General features: G+C 48.0%; 1 protein-coding gene across 2 annotated transcripts in view; it reads left to right on the forward strand.

The window, feature by feature from the left end:
* The first annotated feature begins 16,789 nt into the window (after positions 1-16,789).
* Positions 16,790-19,118, forward strand: part of RNGTT (RNA guanylyltransferase and 5'-phosphatase) — a 1,209,919-nt gene continuing 1,207,590 nt past the window's right edge. The window contains exon 1 of one of the 2 annotated variants that reach the window (XM_029595427.1): positions 16,790-17,127. In XM_029595427.1, coding sequence (XP_029451287.1) covers positions 17,064-17,127 — 64 coding nt within the window. In that variant the 5' untranslated portion in view covers positions 16,790-17,063. The remainder of the gene's footprint in view (positions 17,128-19,118) is intronic. The other variant, XM_029595426.1, reaches the window with a different exon arrangement.

A 19,118-nucleotide genomic window follows, 5' to 3' on the forward strand; every position in this document is an offset into this window, starting at 1 on the left:
TATTCATCACAAAGTGCCCCAGGCAACCGCCCAGCTCACCCTATCCTAAACCAGCCCTAAAGTCCCTGTGAGAAAACACACACGGGGATTTGAAAAAGAAATTCCCAGACGAGCTGTCCCTCTCCCTCCCCATCCCTAGTATGAGCGCTATTGTATGATCAAGGCTTGTGAACCCTTGGACCGACGGGAGGATGATATCACTTTAGGAGGTGGGTCCTTAGGTTCCCCCATCGGGTGGCGAGGTGGAACAGAAGATGGTTCTGGCTGACCCTTGGCACTGAAGACTAAGGCGATCTTGGAGAAAGCGAAGAGTCGTGACGTCGAAGAAACCAACTGGGTCTTCGCCACTGGAAGCCTGCGGTCCCCCCGGGAGGAGCCCGTAGGGACCCGGGCCATTGGGACGTAGGTGGGGCCCTTGGAGACGATGGTCCAGAGAAAGTCCAAGGTCCAGTACCAGAGGGTCGTCGCTTACCAGTCCGAGGTCACACACCGAGGAGTCACCGCTTGCCAGTCCGAAGTTACACACCAAAGAATCACCGCTTGCTAATCCGAAGTCACACAATGAGGAATCACCGAGAAGAAACAGGAACCAAGGATCCGAAGCACCAGAAGACTCACCGAAGCAAGCAGACTTGAACAATGAAGTTGCCAAGTTGAAGAGTGAGTGGAGGAAGCCTTCTTTTATACTTCCCCTGTGCCTAGCCCATTAGGAGCAGGTGTAGTCAATTTAGGGAACGAGGTCCCTTTAAATTCTGTTCTTAGGCGTGGCCTCGCGCCTAAGAACACGGCGGACATCTTGGAATCCCGCCGCGGAGCAAAGCGGCCCGATGCTGCCAGGGAGGAGCAGGGATGCCTCTCAGCCCGGCAGACCCTGCGGAGGTCCGTGCCAGTGTGCGGGGAAGACTGGGCTGGATTCCCGTGGCCCCCCCCCCCCCCCCCCCGATGCTGCCGCTGTCTGTGTAGTTTTACCTGCGGTGATGGGGGAGGGGTGGGAATTTCAAACACCCCAATCCTGCAAAAATGGCTTTGAAAATTGCCCTCTTAACTGTATAGGAATTAAAGAGGCCAAACTCCCATCTCAAACATCTTGGAGAACAATTGTATAATTTCCTTTTTTTTTTTGTATATGGAACACTACGCTTGTAGATTTTATCTAAACAGAGCAGGCAGCTTAAGCAGGAATCTACTGCCAGCAAAATTTCCTGTATGAACTAATGTGAAACAGAAGTGAAACTGAAATTGCACAACTTCTATTGCACTTTGGAAATTCCTGAAAGAGGCAAGGCTTGCTTATTCACCAAATTATTTCAGGCTGTTGTTAGACATCCACTGATTTAAATAAAATATCCTTGATTGCACTTCTCTTACTAACAAGTGTTTACATTTTCTGATGACACACACGAGTTAAAAAAATGTATAATAGTACATATAACATGGAAATTTTGGAGCTATTTTCCATATATAGGTTTTCATAAAGGCTTGGTAATGTAGCTCCCCAGTTAGATCTTTTTTTTTTTCTTTGCTTTATATGTGTTGCTTCAATATAAAATTCTCAAAATCAAGCAGTGAACCAAAGGTCCTTATGAAGATGCCATCCAGGATTTACAACTCATGCTTTTTGTGGATGAAACACTGAGGAATATGTTTACTTAATCGCCCATGATAGACTACAAACTCATAGCCTCTTAATCAGGAACACATTTCCATTTATTCGGGCGAAAGAACCAAGAGGTGTTCTACCCTGTACTTAGAATAAATGCGAACATATGAACTAACTTGATAAATGCCAGATCTGCAAAGAGACCTGCTCTTAGAGAAAGCCATAGACCTGGCCTGTAAAATAGAAACATGGTTGTCCGACTCAAAGGGGATATTGGTTTAGCAACTTTGCCACTCCAGATTTTTCGATTGTGCATCAGCCTAGGAGGCTGAAGTAATAAGCTGTGCCTTAAAATTCAGTACCGAGTTTCTCCTAGTTCAAGCAGAATGGTAGTCTTCACACATGGGTGACATCATTGAATGGAGCCCAGCAAGGAAAAATTATGTCAAAGTTTCTAGAACTTTGACTGGTTATACTGAGCATGCCCAGCGTGCCCTATACCACACGTCCATGTGGGGGTCCCTCTTCACTCTCTTTTTTCCGCGGTGCTTTCACCTCGTGGTTACTGAGCTCGTGTTTTTGCTTTAAAAAAAGTATTGGAAAACTTTTACTGATTGTTTTCATTTCTTTTCCCGTGTGCAGGTCCCTCTTGGTTCCCCTGTACCTTAGTTTTTTCAGTGGTTCGGTAAGTTTTCTTTCAATTCCGTCCCTCGTGGCGGTGGTGCATCGGTGCCTACTGCTTCCATTGTCATTTTCTCATTTTAGGTACATGTCGAAATCATGGCCTCATTGGGATTTCGTCGGTGTCCCCAGTGCCCGAGGACTATGCCCATTATGGACCCACACAATGCGTGAATCCTCTGGGGCATCGCACGATGTCCAGGGGTGCTGCTTGTGTGACCAAACGACCCCGAAGGGACGTCATGCTCGCCTCGAGAAGATGGCGAAGCTCTTTGGGGTGAGAAAGCCCAAGACATCGGCATCGGTGACATCGACGCCAGACTGTGGAGCCACACAGAAGGACACCGAGCCATCGACCTCGGTGGGGCTGTCCGCTCCATCGATGCTGCCAGTGGATAGGGGCAATGGTGACCGGTCCATTGGTCTCTTCCAGGTTGAGGACATCGGGTTTGTCATCTTCAACCTCAGCACCAGGGAAACATATGGGGCTGAGCACCAAGGGAAGCCAAGGAAGCATCGGCACTGGTCGCCTTTGATGCATGGTGCAGGGGTTCGGGTTGGTGCTGGCACTTGCCATGATGCCCCCAAAATGACCCCACGGCAAGGACTACCTATCCTCTATCGATGCTGGGGGTCTGTGACAGTCTCTGCTGGTCCTGGTTTCAGTCACCGATCCACCTTGGGGCTCCGAGGAGGACCTGGCCATCCCTCCTGCCTCCAAAACTGTTTTGGAATCAGTAACATTTGAGGAAGAGTTGGAGTGCAGAGTCCAGATGGCGGTCGATTGAGCTGGGGGCACCAACGGCACCAGTGCCCATGCTCTTCCTATTGGAACCGTTGCTGGAGTGTCTTGATGTGTTCATCGGGTGTTACTGACCCAGCTGGCGCATGTGCCCGGAAGGGGGGCCATCGATGCCCAGTGGGGCACCGATTCTCCCCCTGCCTGATGTGGTGGTTATGGCTGGTTCCGAGGAGGAGGAAGCCTGTGGCCTGCAGTCCCCCGTTCAGCTTTGCCAGGGCTGACACCAGTGCCACCGGTGCCTAAGCCTCTGGATGAAGGCTGAGCACCCAGAGCCGCATCCCCTGTGGATTTTAGTGAGGATGAGGCCTCGTATGACCCCTGGGGGGAGGACACTGCAGAATCCTCCTCAGAGGACTCTGAGGGTCTCCCCTGAGAACCGTCTCCTTCTGAGAAGCGAAGGAGGTCTCCTGAGGACCTGACCTTCATAGTCTTTGTATGGGCAATGGCTGAGGCCATCCCATTTCAGTTGATGGAGGAGGACGCCAAGCACAAGATGCTGGAAATCCTCCAATTTGTGGAGGCTCCTACAGAGATCGTGGTGTCCTGGTCCACGAGATCTTTAAGGAGTTGCTGCTGAGGATGTGGGAGCACCCCCTCATGGTCCCTCCGGTATATAGGAAGGCAGAAGGGGTTTACTTCATCCAACAGGCTACTGGATTAAAAAAGCATCAGCTGGCACACCAATCGGTAGTGGTCAAATCCGCTGTCAAGAAGGCCAGGCACTCTTGGATCCATGCCTCGCCCCCCCAGGGAAGGATCAAAAGCGCTGGATGCTCTTGGGAGGAAGGTTTTTCAGGGGGCAATGCTTATTGCCCACATTGCTTCCTACCAGCTCTAAATGAGTCAGTACCCTCGCAACCTCTGGAAGCAGGTGCAGGAGGTGGCTGAGCAGCTGCCTCAACAGCAGCAAGACACCTTTTTGTCGCTGGTGCGTCAGGGCCTGGAGTGCGGAAAACACATATTATGTAGGTGCATTTTTGAGACAGCAGCGATAGTCTCTGCAGCGGGAATCGGCGCCCGCAGAATTGCATGGCTGCAGGCCTCAGATCTCCGACCAGAGATACAGGAAAGACTCGCTGACCTGCCATGTACTGGAGAGAATCTCTTCGGAGACAAGATGAGGGGACGCGGTGGCCCAGTTACGGGATTACCATGAGACCCTCCAGTATCTCTCCGCCAGAGCTTGAGGCCCACCCTCCTCAGCCAGGAGTTCTGCAAGACAGGATCAGAGAAGGACTTTCTATCGCCAGAGGAGGTACTATCCTCCAGCCCCTCATGCCCATTCACAAAGGGGGAAGTCTCACAGCCATACCAGGCAGCAGAATGCTCCCAAGCCTCAACCAGCACCCCAGCCAAATCCTAGGATGGGGTTTTGACTGGATCGTAGGGAGCTGCCCGTACCTGAGACGCTGGAACCCCTGGTCGGGGGCATGCTGCGGTTCTTGTGAATCGGTAGCCCAGTATAACCTTGGACAAGTGGATTCTGTCCATCGTCAGTCAAGGTAACTGATTAAATCTATTGGGTGTCCCACCAAATTCTCCTCTGTGCCTGTTTTGGGGGCCACTAGTGCATCAGAAAGTACTGTTAAGAAAGCTCTCTGCCATCTTAATGGTCAGAGTGGTCAAACCTGTCCCACCAAGGCAAAGGGGGCAGGGATTCCACTCCTGGTACTTCCTGATTCCAAAGAAAACAGGGGGACTCAGTCCTGTCCTAGACCAAAGGATCTTGAACAAGTTTCTAAAAAGAGAAAAAGTTCAAGCTGGTTTCCCTGGGCACCCTGATTACCCTTTTGCAAAAAGGGGACTGGGTATGCTCCCTCGATTTAAAGGACGTGTACACCTACATTGAGATCTTCCCAGGTCACGGGAAATATCTCAGATTTGTGGAGAGGAAACAGCACTTCCAGTAGAGAGTGTCGCCGTTTGGGCTAGCATCAGCCCCACGTGTCTTCACAAAATGCCTGGGTGTGGTGGGGGTGCACCTCCACAAACTGGGAGTGCATGTTTTCCCTTATCTGGACAATTGGCTGATCAAGTGCACCTCGCAGGTGGGTGTAGATCAGTCCGTGCACTTGCCCATCTGAGTGTTGGAGTCACTAGGGTTCGTCATCTACTATCCAAAGTCCCATCTCAGCCCGTCACCTCAGTTGGACTTCATAGACCTTGGTGTGCTGCGTCATGGCAAGGAGGGAGAAAGGTCCCCATGTGCTGTGTCACGGTGAACAGGGAGAAGGCCCTGGCATGGCGCAAGCAGAGTGCATCCTGCTTGCATCTAACATGGTACAGGTCCCAGCGTGCTGCAAGTGGAACCCATCCCACTCGCAGTGAAGATGGAGCAGGCCCCAATGAGAGTGAGTCTGTGTATAGAGGTTATTTGTGTGAGAAACTGTGAGGCTGTGTGTACAGGTGTGAGTGTAAGACTGCAAGCCTGTGTGTAGGGGTGTGGGGGTGTGTGTGTGCCAGAGGGAGGGAGTCTATGTGAGGAGATTGCGATGAATGTGTATATATGTGAGAGACTGGGAGCTGGTGTGCATGAAAAAGGGAGTGTGTGTATGTGAGGGAGTGAAGGTCCTTGTTTGTAAAAAAAGCAGCCTGTGTAAAGAGATGTCTCTCTCTCTCTGTGTGAGAGAGAGAGAGAGGGGGAGCCTGTGTGTAGGGGTGTGTGTGTGAGAAGGAAAGGGAGCCAATGTGCAGGGGTGTGTGTGAGAGAGAGATACCTAGCATGTGTGATGGTGTATACATGAGAGAGAAAGGGAGCCTGTGTGAGGGACTATGTGTGTGTGTTGAGTCGGTGGACCCTTGAGCCGAGGCGAGATTGGCACAACCTGCAGGAAGGAGCCCTGCAGATTTTTGCCATCATCGGTGGGTGGAGCTGGCTGGTGCAGAGGCCTAACCGGAACTTCACCAAAACCAGCCCATATTCCCCGTAGGTTGAGCCCTTGGGTACCCGTGGCTGGCTGGACTTAGGCGCAGGCCTCTGGAAGACGAGGTATCCGAAGAAGGAGTCAGGCAAGAAGGACAAGTCGTACAGGCCGAGGTCAGGGCAGGCAGCAACACAGCAGAATAGAGACAGACCGAAGTTGGGGCATGTGGCAACACAACAGAACAGAAACAAACCAAGGTCAGGGCTGGCAGCAGGCAAGCTAGGTCAAGACGAGGTCTGAGGTCAGCAGGGAGTCAATCCAAGAAGAATGCGAGGTCAAGGCAAGCCAAGTTACAAACCGAAGAGTCAATCCCGGAGAAGGAGGCAGAAGAAGCGGAGAAACAGGAATGGGAGCACAAGAACAGTTCCGGGAACAGGGATCAGAAACTCAGGAACAGGAACCACTGGAGAAAGCAAGACTGGAACCAGGAAAACAAGCAACCAGAATCTCACAGGAGATGACCCGTTGCTGAGGCACCCATGGCTGGTTCAGGTTGTCTTCTTATAGTGGTCCTGGTGACATGATCCTGGTGCACCGCAGAGATTTTCCTGCTACAGGCCCTTTAATACAGAAGATGCGCGCGCGCCTAAGGACGCCGTTCCGTGGAGTGGCACTCAGCACAGTGGCCTGCTGCTTCGCCACTGCTGGAGCCGTCGCGGTGTTGGGGGAATCCCCTCCTTTCCTTGCCGGAGGTAAGGAGAGCCGGCTGTAGGGAAAGCCCGCGGCTGGCCGACCGCAACAGTGTCAGAGAGAGAGACAGGGAGCTTGTATGAGGGGGTATGTGCACGAGAGAGAGGGAACCTGTGTTTGTGAGAGAAAGGGGTTAAACTCTAGGAGTGGAAATAGAATTGAAGGGGTTGAGCCTAGCAGGGAAGGGGATAGATATTGGAGGGTGGAGGAGTTAGGGGGCCCCCCCCGAGAAGGCAAAGTGAAAGGAGATTGGCCAAGAGAGCAGGGAGAGAAGGTGGAAGGGACATTCTTACAATGCACTTTTTGGGAAATTAAGTAAGACATTTACTTGTCAATGTTATTGTTTAGAATGTAAACCGAATTGATCAGTAATTCTGTTATTGGAAAGTCGGTATATAAAAATGCTAAATAAATAAATAAATAAATAAATTCTGTTCAAAATATTTAAAACTCTGCATCTTTAAGTAATAACTTTTTTCTGTATTACATTTTAAATTAATTACTTAAAGATTGCCATGTATATTGTGTATTTCGACCAATATAAAGTATGCAGAATTTTCACATTTTTTTGTACAGAATTCCCCCAGGGGTAAATAGATAGCTGTGATTGCTTTGAATGAAATCTGTGCCAAGCTTCTGGTCAATAAGCTGTAATGCTTCTAGACACACAGGGTCGCACAGATCCAAGGTGAAACATCGCTACTTAATAACTTGCGAACCAACATTGCAAGTTTATATTTGATTCTCTAAGTTATTAAATTAAAAACTGACTAACCTCTTCAGATTAAATAAAAATGTGACTGCCATTTTCTTCATAATGCAGGCAGGGCCAGCAGGGGCAGATATATCAACAGACAAAGTAGGCAAGGGTGCAGGGCTATCAGCAGTGGTGGGAATGCAGAAGCAAGCTCTAGCTGCCACTACTGCATAGCCACATCATTGCAGTAGGGGGACTGGTCAGTGTGTCATTGGAGGGTAACTCACCTCTTTCCATAATTCCCCCTCTCTCAGGCTGGCTGTAGTTTTGGAAGGGATAGCTGGCCGTCCACATGCCTAGGGGCAGGGTCGGCGCGTCCATTAGGCGAACTTCGGTGGTTGCTTAGGGCGCCGAGCTGTAGGGGGCGCTGAAGAGCAGCCAAGTTGTGCCGCAAGTGGGACCTATCCCGCTTGCGGCAAAGAGAAATAGAGACCGTGTGCTTCTCATGGCCGTGCTGCTCGCGCCCTGGGAAGCACACAGTTGGCGCTGAAACAGGTGGGGTGGGGGTGGGGGGCACGATCGGGGGAGAGGGTGCGACCTGGGGGGGGGCAGCGCAAGGGTCGCCTAGGGCGCCCAATACCCTTGGCACCGACTGAGGGCCAGTGCAATGAATTTTGTTGCCCTAGACAGCTTCAAAATTTGGCACTCCTACCATTACCACTTGGATATGCCTCCAAGCACCCTTTTAAGATCTCTCTTCTCTACCAAAGCAGCGAGATATCCAGGTTTCAGTCCTCCCTCCTGAAGTTCAGTGACTGTGAGCGAATACATTTTCAGATTTTGCCTGGGTTTCTGGTTTCAACGGGAAGCCTGTGGAGGAGGAGAAATGGCAAGCACAGGGACTGTGAGCGTGCACTGGCTCAGAGTCTCTGAATCAGGGGAAGAACCAGGGAGGACCTCCATTGGTGCTGTGCACTGATAGCAGCAGGGTCCTGGGCTGTCCTGCTGTTTTGGAAGCCAGAGAAGGCATATGGGGGAGGGGAGGTAAAGGGGAGGGGGGTAGTAGTGGTGGGAAGATTAGAACAGTGGTGGAGGCCCATATGGGGTGTTTTTGCCTATTCCTGCAGCCTGCTGCTCTGGGCAGTCGCCTATGCTACCTAATGCCCAGAAAGCAGTCTATGATTAACAGCATCACTACTGACTTTTATTTCTGTGTGTGTAAAAAAAAATGTCCCTGGTACTGATTTGAGAGAGGGACTCAGGCACTGGGAGAGGGCATTTGGATCTTAGAAGACAGCACTTGGAGGAGTCTTCTTCACTGATGTTTCTCTGAATGGCGTTGCCGTTTTTGTGAGACTGTGAAACTTCTGATTTCATCGGCCTCTCTGACAATAGAATTATAAGGAAAAGAACAGAGAGTATTTGAAGCAGGATTTTCCAAAAAAAAAAAAAGGTAGTTAAGATTTCAATGACTTATCACAGGGCTTCTCAGACCTGTCCTGGTGACCCAACAGTTTTGCCAGTGCATGCAAATATATCCCAGGCATATTCATTCTAGATAGCCTGAAACCCGACTGACTGTGGCGTCACCAGCACAGGTCAGGGAAGCCCTAGCTTATCAATATGCCACGTGTTTAAATGCATTTTCAAAATTAAATAAATAAATTATTTAAAATATATGCATCCAGACTGAAGAAAAATTATCTTTAAATTGATTTAGTTTATAAATATACACTGCATAAATATTAGAAAAGACTGGCAAACTACAGTGATTTGTGGTCTTCAAATCGAATACATGCCCTCCTAATGCCTGGCATGGCCATGAAAGTCATGAGGGCAAGGACACTGTCGGCAACGATTAATACCCGGCGTCTCCAGGCTGGCAACCTTCCTGTTGCTTCTATGCAGGGCTCTCCAGCAGCCAGGCTTGTAAGCCACCCTTCCTTGTCTCTCTGCTCTTGGTTGCTCACTTTTCCTTTTATCTACCCTCTGCCACCTACCGTCCTTTCTGTTATCAATGCTCCAACAGATTCAGATGGCTTTCTTGGGGTGACAATTGTACACGTGTTGGCAAAGTAATATACTATAATGATTAACATAAAATGGGAAGAAAAGAAAGGAAGAAATTACAAAATAATATACTAATAATGGTCAAGTAAAGTTGTTAGAGGAAGTACAATATTAGGGGCATGCCTCAAGTTTTGGTGCTGGTTTGCACTGTCGCTGGACAGATTTCATTTCTGGCCCGGTGACAGGCTGCCACGTAATTTTGCTCCTACAGCCGCTGTTGTGCCTCTTTCACAGGATTACACAGAGTTTTTCAGGCTCATTCTTCTGTAGGAAGATTTACATTTTCTCTGCCGGTTTGGGGAAACATGCACCACTGATATTTAATTTGATGTAATATTTCTGTTCCACCTTTTGCTGCTGGTCAGCCTCTTCACTATGGATTACCATGTGGCAGATTTGGTCAAAAGTTAGCGGTCACATTAGGGGGGTTCCAGTTGCAGGGAGGAAAGTGACACTACAGCAAGGTAATTACAGATGGTGCATTACAATGAGATGAAGTAGTTTACAGCCAGGTACATAACAATGCAGTAGATTAAGCCAAAATTAGAGGGGAGTTACTTTAAAAGCATTACCTTGAGGTATTTACATAGATGAAGTTTTTTTTTTTTAAATCTTTTCGCTTGCAGTTTCTTTGTGATTAACCAATGCCAATCAAGGGGATAAGCAGGACTTAATTTGGGGGAGGGAGCAGGCCCACTTCTTTTCAGGCTTAAAAGGGAGAGCAACTGGGGTATTCTGCTTCAGCCCACCCACCCAGGCAGCCTGGAGGGGAGAAAAGAATAGGGGTGAACCTAGAGCACAGAACAGCCACTCTGCTCCCTGATCCAGCCCTCCCACCACCCTTTTCCTCATTGTTCCTTCCTCTCTCCCTGTTCTGTATGGAGCAAGAGGGAAGGGGTTGATGCAGAAGCAGACACAGAAGTGCAAAGAACACACAAACGGGCCAATACGGTAAGAAATGCGGGAGAGCAGGTGCTCCATGTTGAGCGCCCGCTCTCCCCATGCGCACTCAGGCACCTCTCCTGGGTGTGCAATTCTTTATTTAAATTAGGTGGTGCGCTAATAAGGAGGCGCTAGGGACAATAGTGCGACCCTAGCGCCTCAGCAGTAGAGGTGGCTGTCAGCGGGTCCGACAACCGATGCTCAATTTTATTGGCGTTGGTTTTCGAACCTGCTGACAGCATTGGTTAGGAAAACGGACACCAGTAAAATTGAGCGTCTATTTTGCTAACTGCTGACTGGCAGGCAGATTTTTAAAACTTTTTTTTTTTTTAAAGTTTTGATTCCTCCAACTTAATATCGCTAGGATATTGTTCAGTTCAGAGTTAACAGTCTGCTTGGGAATATCAATCTGTTATATAGGAGAGTTGTGGGTGGATCCTTGGACCAGTGGCAGATGACCACACCCCCAGGGAAGATCCCGAGAGGGACCACCGGTCAGGCTCAGAGTTAGGAGATAGACACACACTAGTTCTTTTATTAGACAGTATACTGAACCACCAGAGGTGGCAGTAGTGAGCTGGAATGCCCGGCTGGGCTGTAGTCCCTCAGACACTGGAACAGCGATCCCTGGAGGCTGAGCTGTAGAGAAACTGAAAATTAGTGAGTAGGCAGGGTATGCAGAGTTCATGTACGAACCAGATGGTAACACTCACACAGTCTCATAGAAGCCCAGGAGCTGGAATGTATAGGCCCTCGAGGAGCGAGTATCTGGTTCCAGGGAAAGCTCTGAAAGAGCGATGGTAACTCACTGATGTAGTTGGCAGTGATGACTTCCGGCGATGGCGCGAACCTCGGGGGTGTCCCCCGAAGATGACGTCACCCGCGACGGATATTTAAAGTCGCTGTATTTGCTAACACATCGAGTTAGCAAGGGTTTCGCTACCTAAGCTACTCTGCCTCCTCGGACTTACCAGAGGTACCCGCTCCTCGGTGGCCTCGCTCTCTCCTTTGTTTTTCAGGTGACAGTCTGGAACCAGTACTCGCTCCACGAGGGCCCTGATCCCAGACTTGCTTCATATACTCTTCTGTCTGGAAGTCTTCACTACCAACTCTCAGGCCGATACAGTACAGTGTGCTCCTGTGATTGGATGCGCTAGCTTTACCACTTATTCAGTAAGGGGTAATAGCGCGTCGAAAACGCACGTCCAACCCCCCCCCCTCCCCGAACCTAATAGGGCCTGCAACATGCAAATGCATGTTGCTGGCCCTATTAGGTATTCCTGTGCGATTCAGAAAGCAAAATGTGCAGCCAAGCCACACATTTTACTTTCAGAAATTAGCGCCTACCCAAAGGTAGGCGCTAATTTCTGCCGGCTTTTTCTGTGCACCCTCCAACTTAATATCATAGCAATATTAAGTCGGAGGTCCCGAAAGTTAAAAAAAAAAAATTGAAATGGGCACATGGCTCGAAAACCGGACGCTCAATTTTGCTGGTGTCCGGTTTCCGAATCCGAGGCTGTCAGCGGGCTCGAGAACCGACGCAGGCAAAATTGAGCGTCGGCTGTCAAACCCGCTGACAGCCGCTGCTCCTGTCCGAAAAGAGGCACTAGGGATGCGCTAGTGTTCCTAGCGCCTCTTTTTACCGCTGGCCCTAATTTAAATAAATTAATTTACTGTATCGCGTGCACAGGAGAGTGTTCTGTGTGTGCGCCGGGAGAGCGGGCGCTTGCCCGCTCTCCCTCGAACTTTTCTGTATCGGCCTGTATATTAGCTATATCAGTGAGTTACCATCGTTCTCTCTGAGCTTTCCCTGGAACCAGGTACTCGCTCCTCGAGGCCTATACATTCCAGCGCCTGGGCTTTATTGGGACATTGTGTGAGAGTTACCATCTGCATACCCTGCCTACTCACTATATCTCAGTTTCTCTACAGCTCAGCCTCCTGGGATCACTGTTCCAGTACCTGAGGAACTACAGCCCAGCCGGGCTTTCCAGCTCACTACTGCCACCTCTGGAGGTTCAATATATTGTTTAATAAAAGAACTGGTGTGTGTCTTTCTCCAAACTTTGAGCCTGACCGGTGGTCCCTCTCGGGATCTTCCCCCAGGGGTGTGGTCATCTGTCACCGGCCCAAGGATCCACCCACAACTATAACAGAGACTGGTAACTCCCTAGCAGATTCTGAACAGATTGCTAACTCCTGATTGCTCCTCCCATCAGGCAGCAGATTCTGAACAAGAACCAAGGGGCCTCTTCAGCCACCAGCTGCAGGAGAAATGCCGGCAGCCCCACTGGGACTTATTGCTAGCAGGGAGAGGGAACCCCTGGCCGCACAACATCTCGCAGTGCCGCTGCATGGCTATCTCTAGTGGTGGCGAGGAGTGGGAACCCCATCAGCATGTCATCTCGCAGCACTGCTTAAGGGAGTTCTCTAATGCTGACGGGAAGTGGGAACCCCATCATCATGTCATCTTGCAGTGCCGGAGGATGGTTCCTGTCAGTAGATGAACCTTGCTGGCATTAAAATCCAAAAGGCATAGTGCGGTAGCCATTGCAAGTTTTTTTTCGGCTGTGTGTGGGGGGAGGAAACACTTGCTGCTGCTCCCACAATGTTGCCACCTGAGGCGGCCACCTCACCCAGTTCATTATAGAACTGTCCCTGTACACAGCTTTGTGGTTAGGCATGGAAAAGGTGGGTGCTGGAAGGAACTACAGAAGGTTCTTACATTCTGTTCTACCCAAGATGATACAGTATAATAGAGGTTGACAAAAAAAAAAAAAGAATGTCCTGGATAAGGAGCAATCTTGCAGGTGGTTACACACCGTGGCTGGCAGCTGGCATACATTCTTAGCAGTGTGGACAGGATAAATGGGCAGACTGTATGGTGTTTTTTTTTCTGCTGTTATTTACTATATTAATATGTAGCACACGGGCTGGCCCAGTGAATCAGTGACAGTGCTGTGTGTGTGGTCATGTACGTGCCCCCAGATTTGAAAGCTGAGCCAAGCTTCTGCTCCCTTGGCTAGCCAAAAAGACCAAGTGATCCATCCAGTCTGCCAAGCAAGTTTCTTTTGGTAGTAACTGCCGCTCCATGCAGGTCATCCCCAAGCCTTAAGTTAAGGTAGTAATGTTAACAATCAAAACGAAGCAACTCTCAAACCCATAACAAAATTAATGCTAGCAACATTTTCACAGGGTGAGCAGCCTTCTTGATAAAGCAGACAATGCTGTTTGAATATGCTTTTGTTTTAAGTCCTGCACTTTTTCCCTAATGTCTGCATATCAGTACCCTGGATTGTAAAAGATAGGGCCCCTTTAGGCTGTCATCTGATTCTAACACCCCTCCCACCACTGTCGAAGCAGAGAGTGATGTTGCAATTGTATCAAATCATCATCGTCACAAAAAAAGGAAAACAATGTAAGTGCTTGGAAGAGTTGCCCACTTATAAAATTGTGAGTTTAATCATAGAATTGTTGTGTTTTTTTTTTTTTTATTTTAAAGTTGTATCAAAATCATGAAAGCTAATTAGTTAAGGGTAGTAAACCCCATGTGTTCTGTTAGGGGTAACAGCTACTGCTCCATGTAAATTACCCCATGTACCCATGGTGAAGAAGGAGTCCCAGTCATCATGCAACAATGATACTCAGTGGCATGAGTCAAAATGCATGAGTGGAGCCTAACTGATAGAGCAGCAGGCTGAGAACCAGTGAAGCCAGAGTTCAAATCTCGCTTCTCTCAGAGCTGGATTAAGGCAGAAGACTCTCCCAGATCTCTGAAATCTCGCTTCTCGCAGGCACCCATAGCCAGAGGCCTTAAGGTAAGGGTTTTCTGCTTTTCTCCCCCACTGGAAAGCAGCAGGGGGAATCCCAGTTTTTGGACACCTTTAGAATTTGGCACCCAAGGCACATGCCTATGTTGCATGTGTCTAAATTCGGTCCTGGCTTCTCCTACTCCTGCTTCTTGTCAATGGTGATTTTACATAAACAGAATGGCAGAAATAGACAACATGTTTTTTCTAATCTGCCCATCCACACTAATTTATAACTTTGATTGTAATCTGCCTTGAGACTAAATTAGGTAAAGGCAGATCAAATGCTTATATATATAAATAAAATAACTGCTCCGCTCTACAATGCCTACCACTCCCTCTGAGAAATACCCTGCTTATCCTATACTTTCTTGAATTCAATACTGTCCTTGTTGCAACTACTTCCTCTGGAGGCTGATAGAGGCATTTAAATACTACAAATGCATGTATCGTATCTCCCCATCTCGACTTTCCTCTAAGGTGTACATGCTTAGAACTTTATATCTATTCCCGCATTCTTTACAATGAAGATCACTGACCATTTTTGTAGCCATTTTCTGGATCAACTTAATTTGGTTGATATCCTTTTGAAGGTACGGTCTCCAGAATTGTACACATTATTTCAAATGAGGTCTCACCAGGGACTTATACAGAAATATTCTCACCTACTTTTTTCTGCTAACCATTCCTCTCCTTATGCATCCCAGCATCCTTCAGACTGTGCCATCCTATTATCCACCTGTTGGCCACCTTGAGCTCATCAGATATATCACCCTCAGATTCTGCTCTAATTTTGTGCTTAGAAGAATTTCACTCCCTATACTGTACTGCTCCTTTGGGTTTTTGCAGCCCACATGCATAGCCCTGCATTTTTAGAATTACATTTTAGCTGCCAGACTCTAGACCAGAGGTAGCCAAACTCTGGTCCTCAAGAGCACAAACCAGTCTGGTTTTCAGGACATCCACAATAAATGTGCATGAGACAGATTTACATGCACTCCACTATATATAAATATCTCATGCATATTGATTATGGATATCCTAAAAACTAGGCCTGTTTGTGGTTTTTGAGGACTGGTCTAAATCATTCCTCAAACTTCGCTAGATCCCTTCTCATGTTTTCCATACCTTCCTGGCTGTCTACCCTGTTGCAGATTTTGGTATGTCCACAAAAAAAGCAAACCTTTTCAGATAGTCCTTCCACAATATCGCTTATGAAAATGTTGAAAAGAAGTTGTCCAAGGACGAGCGCTTCGATACATCACTAGTAATGCCCATCTCCTGAGAGTGAACTTCATTTACCTCTCCATTTCATCTCTCACTCAGCCAGTTTCTAATCCAGTCAGTTACTTTAGTGCCCATACAAAGGGCACTCATTTTATTTGTGCCTATGGGGAACTGTGTCAAAGTCCTTACTGAAATCAAAGTACATACATCTAACACTTTTCCCACTACAACTCTCTGGCCATCTAATTAAAAAAATTACCTCTGGTAAGATCATTCTGCCTCGGATCTTATAATCCATTTGGATTCCAGAAACTGCTCTATCCTCCATTTCAACAGCGATTCCATTAATGTATTCATCACAGAGGTCAGACTAACCAGCCTGTAGGTCCCAGCCACCTTCTTACTTCCAGTTATGTGAAGTAGAACCAGATTGCTGACCCAGAACTTTTTTGAACCTGCTTTTTCCCCCCCACTGAATGCAGAGGCTGCTGCTGGCCCCAACCTTTCTTTTCTTTTTTATACGACTTTGGGCAAGTCACTTCACCCTCCGTTGGTTCAGGTATAAACTTAGATTGTGGGCCTTCTGGAGAAAGGGAAATACCTACTTTATCTGACTGTAGAAGGTCCAAGCCAAATCTAAATAAATACATAAATAAATAAAGAGTACCAAGCACTGGTTGGAGTAGTCAGAAAAGGGAGATGAAGAGATAACAAGAAGATCCAAGTAGATCTAATAAAGTCTATTTTCCGGAGCAGGCATACATACGAATCCAAAACACCTCCTGACGTTTATTGAAAATTTGATGTGGATATCACACTAAACATACAAGCTCATGGGTATAACTGAAGACGCACACAGAAAACATTAACATAATCTGGAGACTTCATAAGCCTTCTTCCTTTTGGAAAGTAGAGTGAAAATGGGTAACAAGGCTCACCTTCTCTCATCACCCTGTATGTAGTCTGGTCCGACGGAATAGCGAGCCCAAAAGAGCAAGAAGAAAGCAACGCCTCCACCCCTCCGACTGAATACAAAGCTCAGAGGTTATTTTAAAACACCATCAGAAATAGCAGATATCAGTACAACATCAAAATGTCCAAGAACAGGACCAAAAGAGGAAAAAAGAGCCAAGAAACAGCACACTCAATCGGTGTCTGGAGGAACCACTACAAAAAAAAAAAGAGCGGAGAGAGGGTTGGGTTGTTGAAATCAGCTAAAGGAAATTTCAAAAACGAAACTATTCAGCAAGGTTGGGGGGGGGGGGGGGGGCACACAGTCCTTCGCTTCCTCGGCACGGTCAGGCTGAAAATTGACAAGCGCGCTGGTCGGCCGTGAAAGGGTTAACGTGTTCCGCTTGGCAGGAAGTGACCCCGCTTAGCCCGGAAGCAGAGGCCTGCCCCAGTGCACGCTGGGTAAGCGCGCGGCGGTAGTTCCCCTCTGAATGAAGTAGTAGCTGCTGGGCGGTCTGAAGTGTGAGTTCGCTGGAGCCAGAGCGCCTAGGCCGGGTCCGCGAAGAAGCGGCGTCACATCGAGGTTAACAAAGGCGGGAAGGAAGGAAGGAAGGAAGGCAGCGGCTCTCCAGGAGCCGAGCCCGGGCCTCGGGCTGACAGCCGACGGTCCATGGCGCAGAACAAGATCCCGCCGCGGTGGCTGACCTGCCCGAGGAGGGGACAGCCCGTGGCAGGTAAGAGGGAATCCGCACACCCCCGCCTCCGATTCTTTGCCTTTTAAATTCTCCCCTCCGATAAAAGTTGCCGCGTGGTTCGGTGCAGAGGAAACCCCACGTGGAGGCAGTGTTGGCTTGATTTAGACATTGCTGCGCCGAAGCGATCGGAAAAAGTGCAGCATGCTTGTGCCATGTGTCAACTTTAACCCCAAAACTATATTATTGGACGTGTTATTTTATTTTAAACTGTTTAAATTATGTAAAGGGGCGAAACCACTGCAGTTTTGTATTCGCTTTATACGTTAAAAGTTGTTCAGGGATCAGTCAGGTTTAATTGTGCACCAGCTCAGTAACCAATTCTAGCGCAAAGTGAAGAAAGTATTTTTCCCAACCGTAGAGTAGTACTTTTCCTGGTAAGCGAATATCCCAATGCAGTTATATCTTTATCGTTCTAAAACCTGTTTCCTTTAGAAGTTTAATGTTGTAAGAATAAAATAAGTACTATGCTGCGTTGGATCAGTGATCCATTGAACCCAGCATCCTCTCCCCCACAGTAGCCAGTCTGGGTCACTTGGAAGAACCTGAAGACTCTGAGGCGATCTGTTTATTCCCTGTTGTTAACTCCCAGCAGTAAGAGCTGATGCACCTTATCTGTCCAGTAATATAGTTTTTTTCAGGAATTCGTCCAAAACTTGTTTTTAAATGCTATATATTCAACTAGCCTTGAACACCTCATGTGGCAGCAAATTCCACAGTTTGTGTGTTGACTGAAAAAATCCTTATTTAATTTTTTTTAAGATCAGTTAGTTTCATGGCGTGTCCTCTAGTTCTAGTACTATTTGAAAAGGTAAATAACTATCCCCTATTAATTTGTTTCACACTATGCATGATTTTATAAATTTCTGTCATTTGTATTATCTCTTCTCCAAGATGAAGAGCCCTAATCTGTCAAGCCTTTCTTTATAAAGGAGCAGTTCTGTATCCCTGATAATATTTGTTGCCTTTGTAACCTTTCTAATTCTTTTATTTCTTTGAGATGGGCAACCAAAACTGTACGCAGTACTCAAGCCTTGGTCACACTATGGATTGATACAGGATCATGCTAGTTATGGTGTTGCTTTGTATTCCTTTCTAAATAATTCCCAATGTTCTATTTGCTTTTTTAACTACTGCTGTACACTGAACTGAGAATTTCAGTGTGTTGTTCACAATGGGGCAGATTTTAAAAAACTACGCCCGTGCGTACTTTTGTTCTCGCGACCGGCACAAACAAAATCCGGGGTCGGCGTGTGCAAGGCTGCGCAAAATCGACAGCCTGCGTGCACCGAGCCTCACAGCCTGCCTCCGTTCCCTCCACCACCCCGCACCTTCCCTTCCCCTACCTAACCCCCCCAGCCCTATCTAAACCTCCCCCTACCTTTGTTCGAAAAGTTACGCCTGCCCGAGGCAGGCGTAACTTGCACGCACCAGGCCGGCTGCCCGCACGCCATGTTCCGGTCCAGGGGCTTTTCCGGAGGCTGCGGCCCCGCCCCCGGAACGCCCCCAATGACATGCTGGCTGCAACACGCTCCCAGGAAAGCCCCAGAACTTACGCGCGTCCCGGGGCTTTGTGCGCACCGGCAGCCTATGCAGCATAGGCTCGGCGCGCGCAAGGGGAGCTTGGGGCAGGTTTTCGGGGGGTACACGCGTACCCCTTTGAAAATCTGCCCCAATGAATCTAAGGCCCTTTTCTCTTGAATGATTCGGATTTTCTGAGGGATAGCTGTGTTAATCTGGTGTAGCAAAAATGTCCCCCTTATAGCTGTTACTCACCTTGAGTATTATGTACATATTCATAAGATTATTTTTCCCCATGTGCATCTGTTTGCATTTCTCCACATTAAATTCGATCTTCTGTTTCTCCTCACAAAGCCTTTTTGCAATTCCTTATTGTAGTTCTGGAAGACTGCTCACGGTTTAACTACTTAGAATAAAATATTTGTCATCTGAACATAAGAACTTTATATACT

This window comes from Rhinatrema bivittatum, chromosome 3 (assembly GCF_901001135.1).
Source record: "Rhinatrema bivittatum chromosome 3, aRhiBiv1.1, whole genome shotgun sequence".
Taxonomy (NCBI): Eukaryota; Metazoa; Chordata; class Amphibia; order Gymnophiona; family Rhinatrematidae; genus Rhinatrema; species Rhinatrema bivittatum.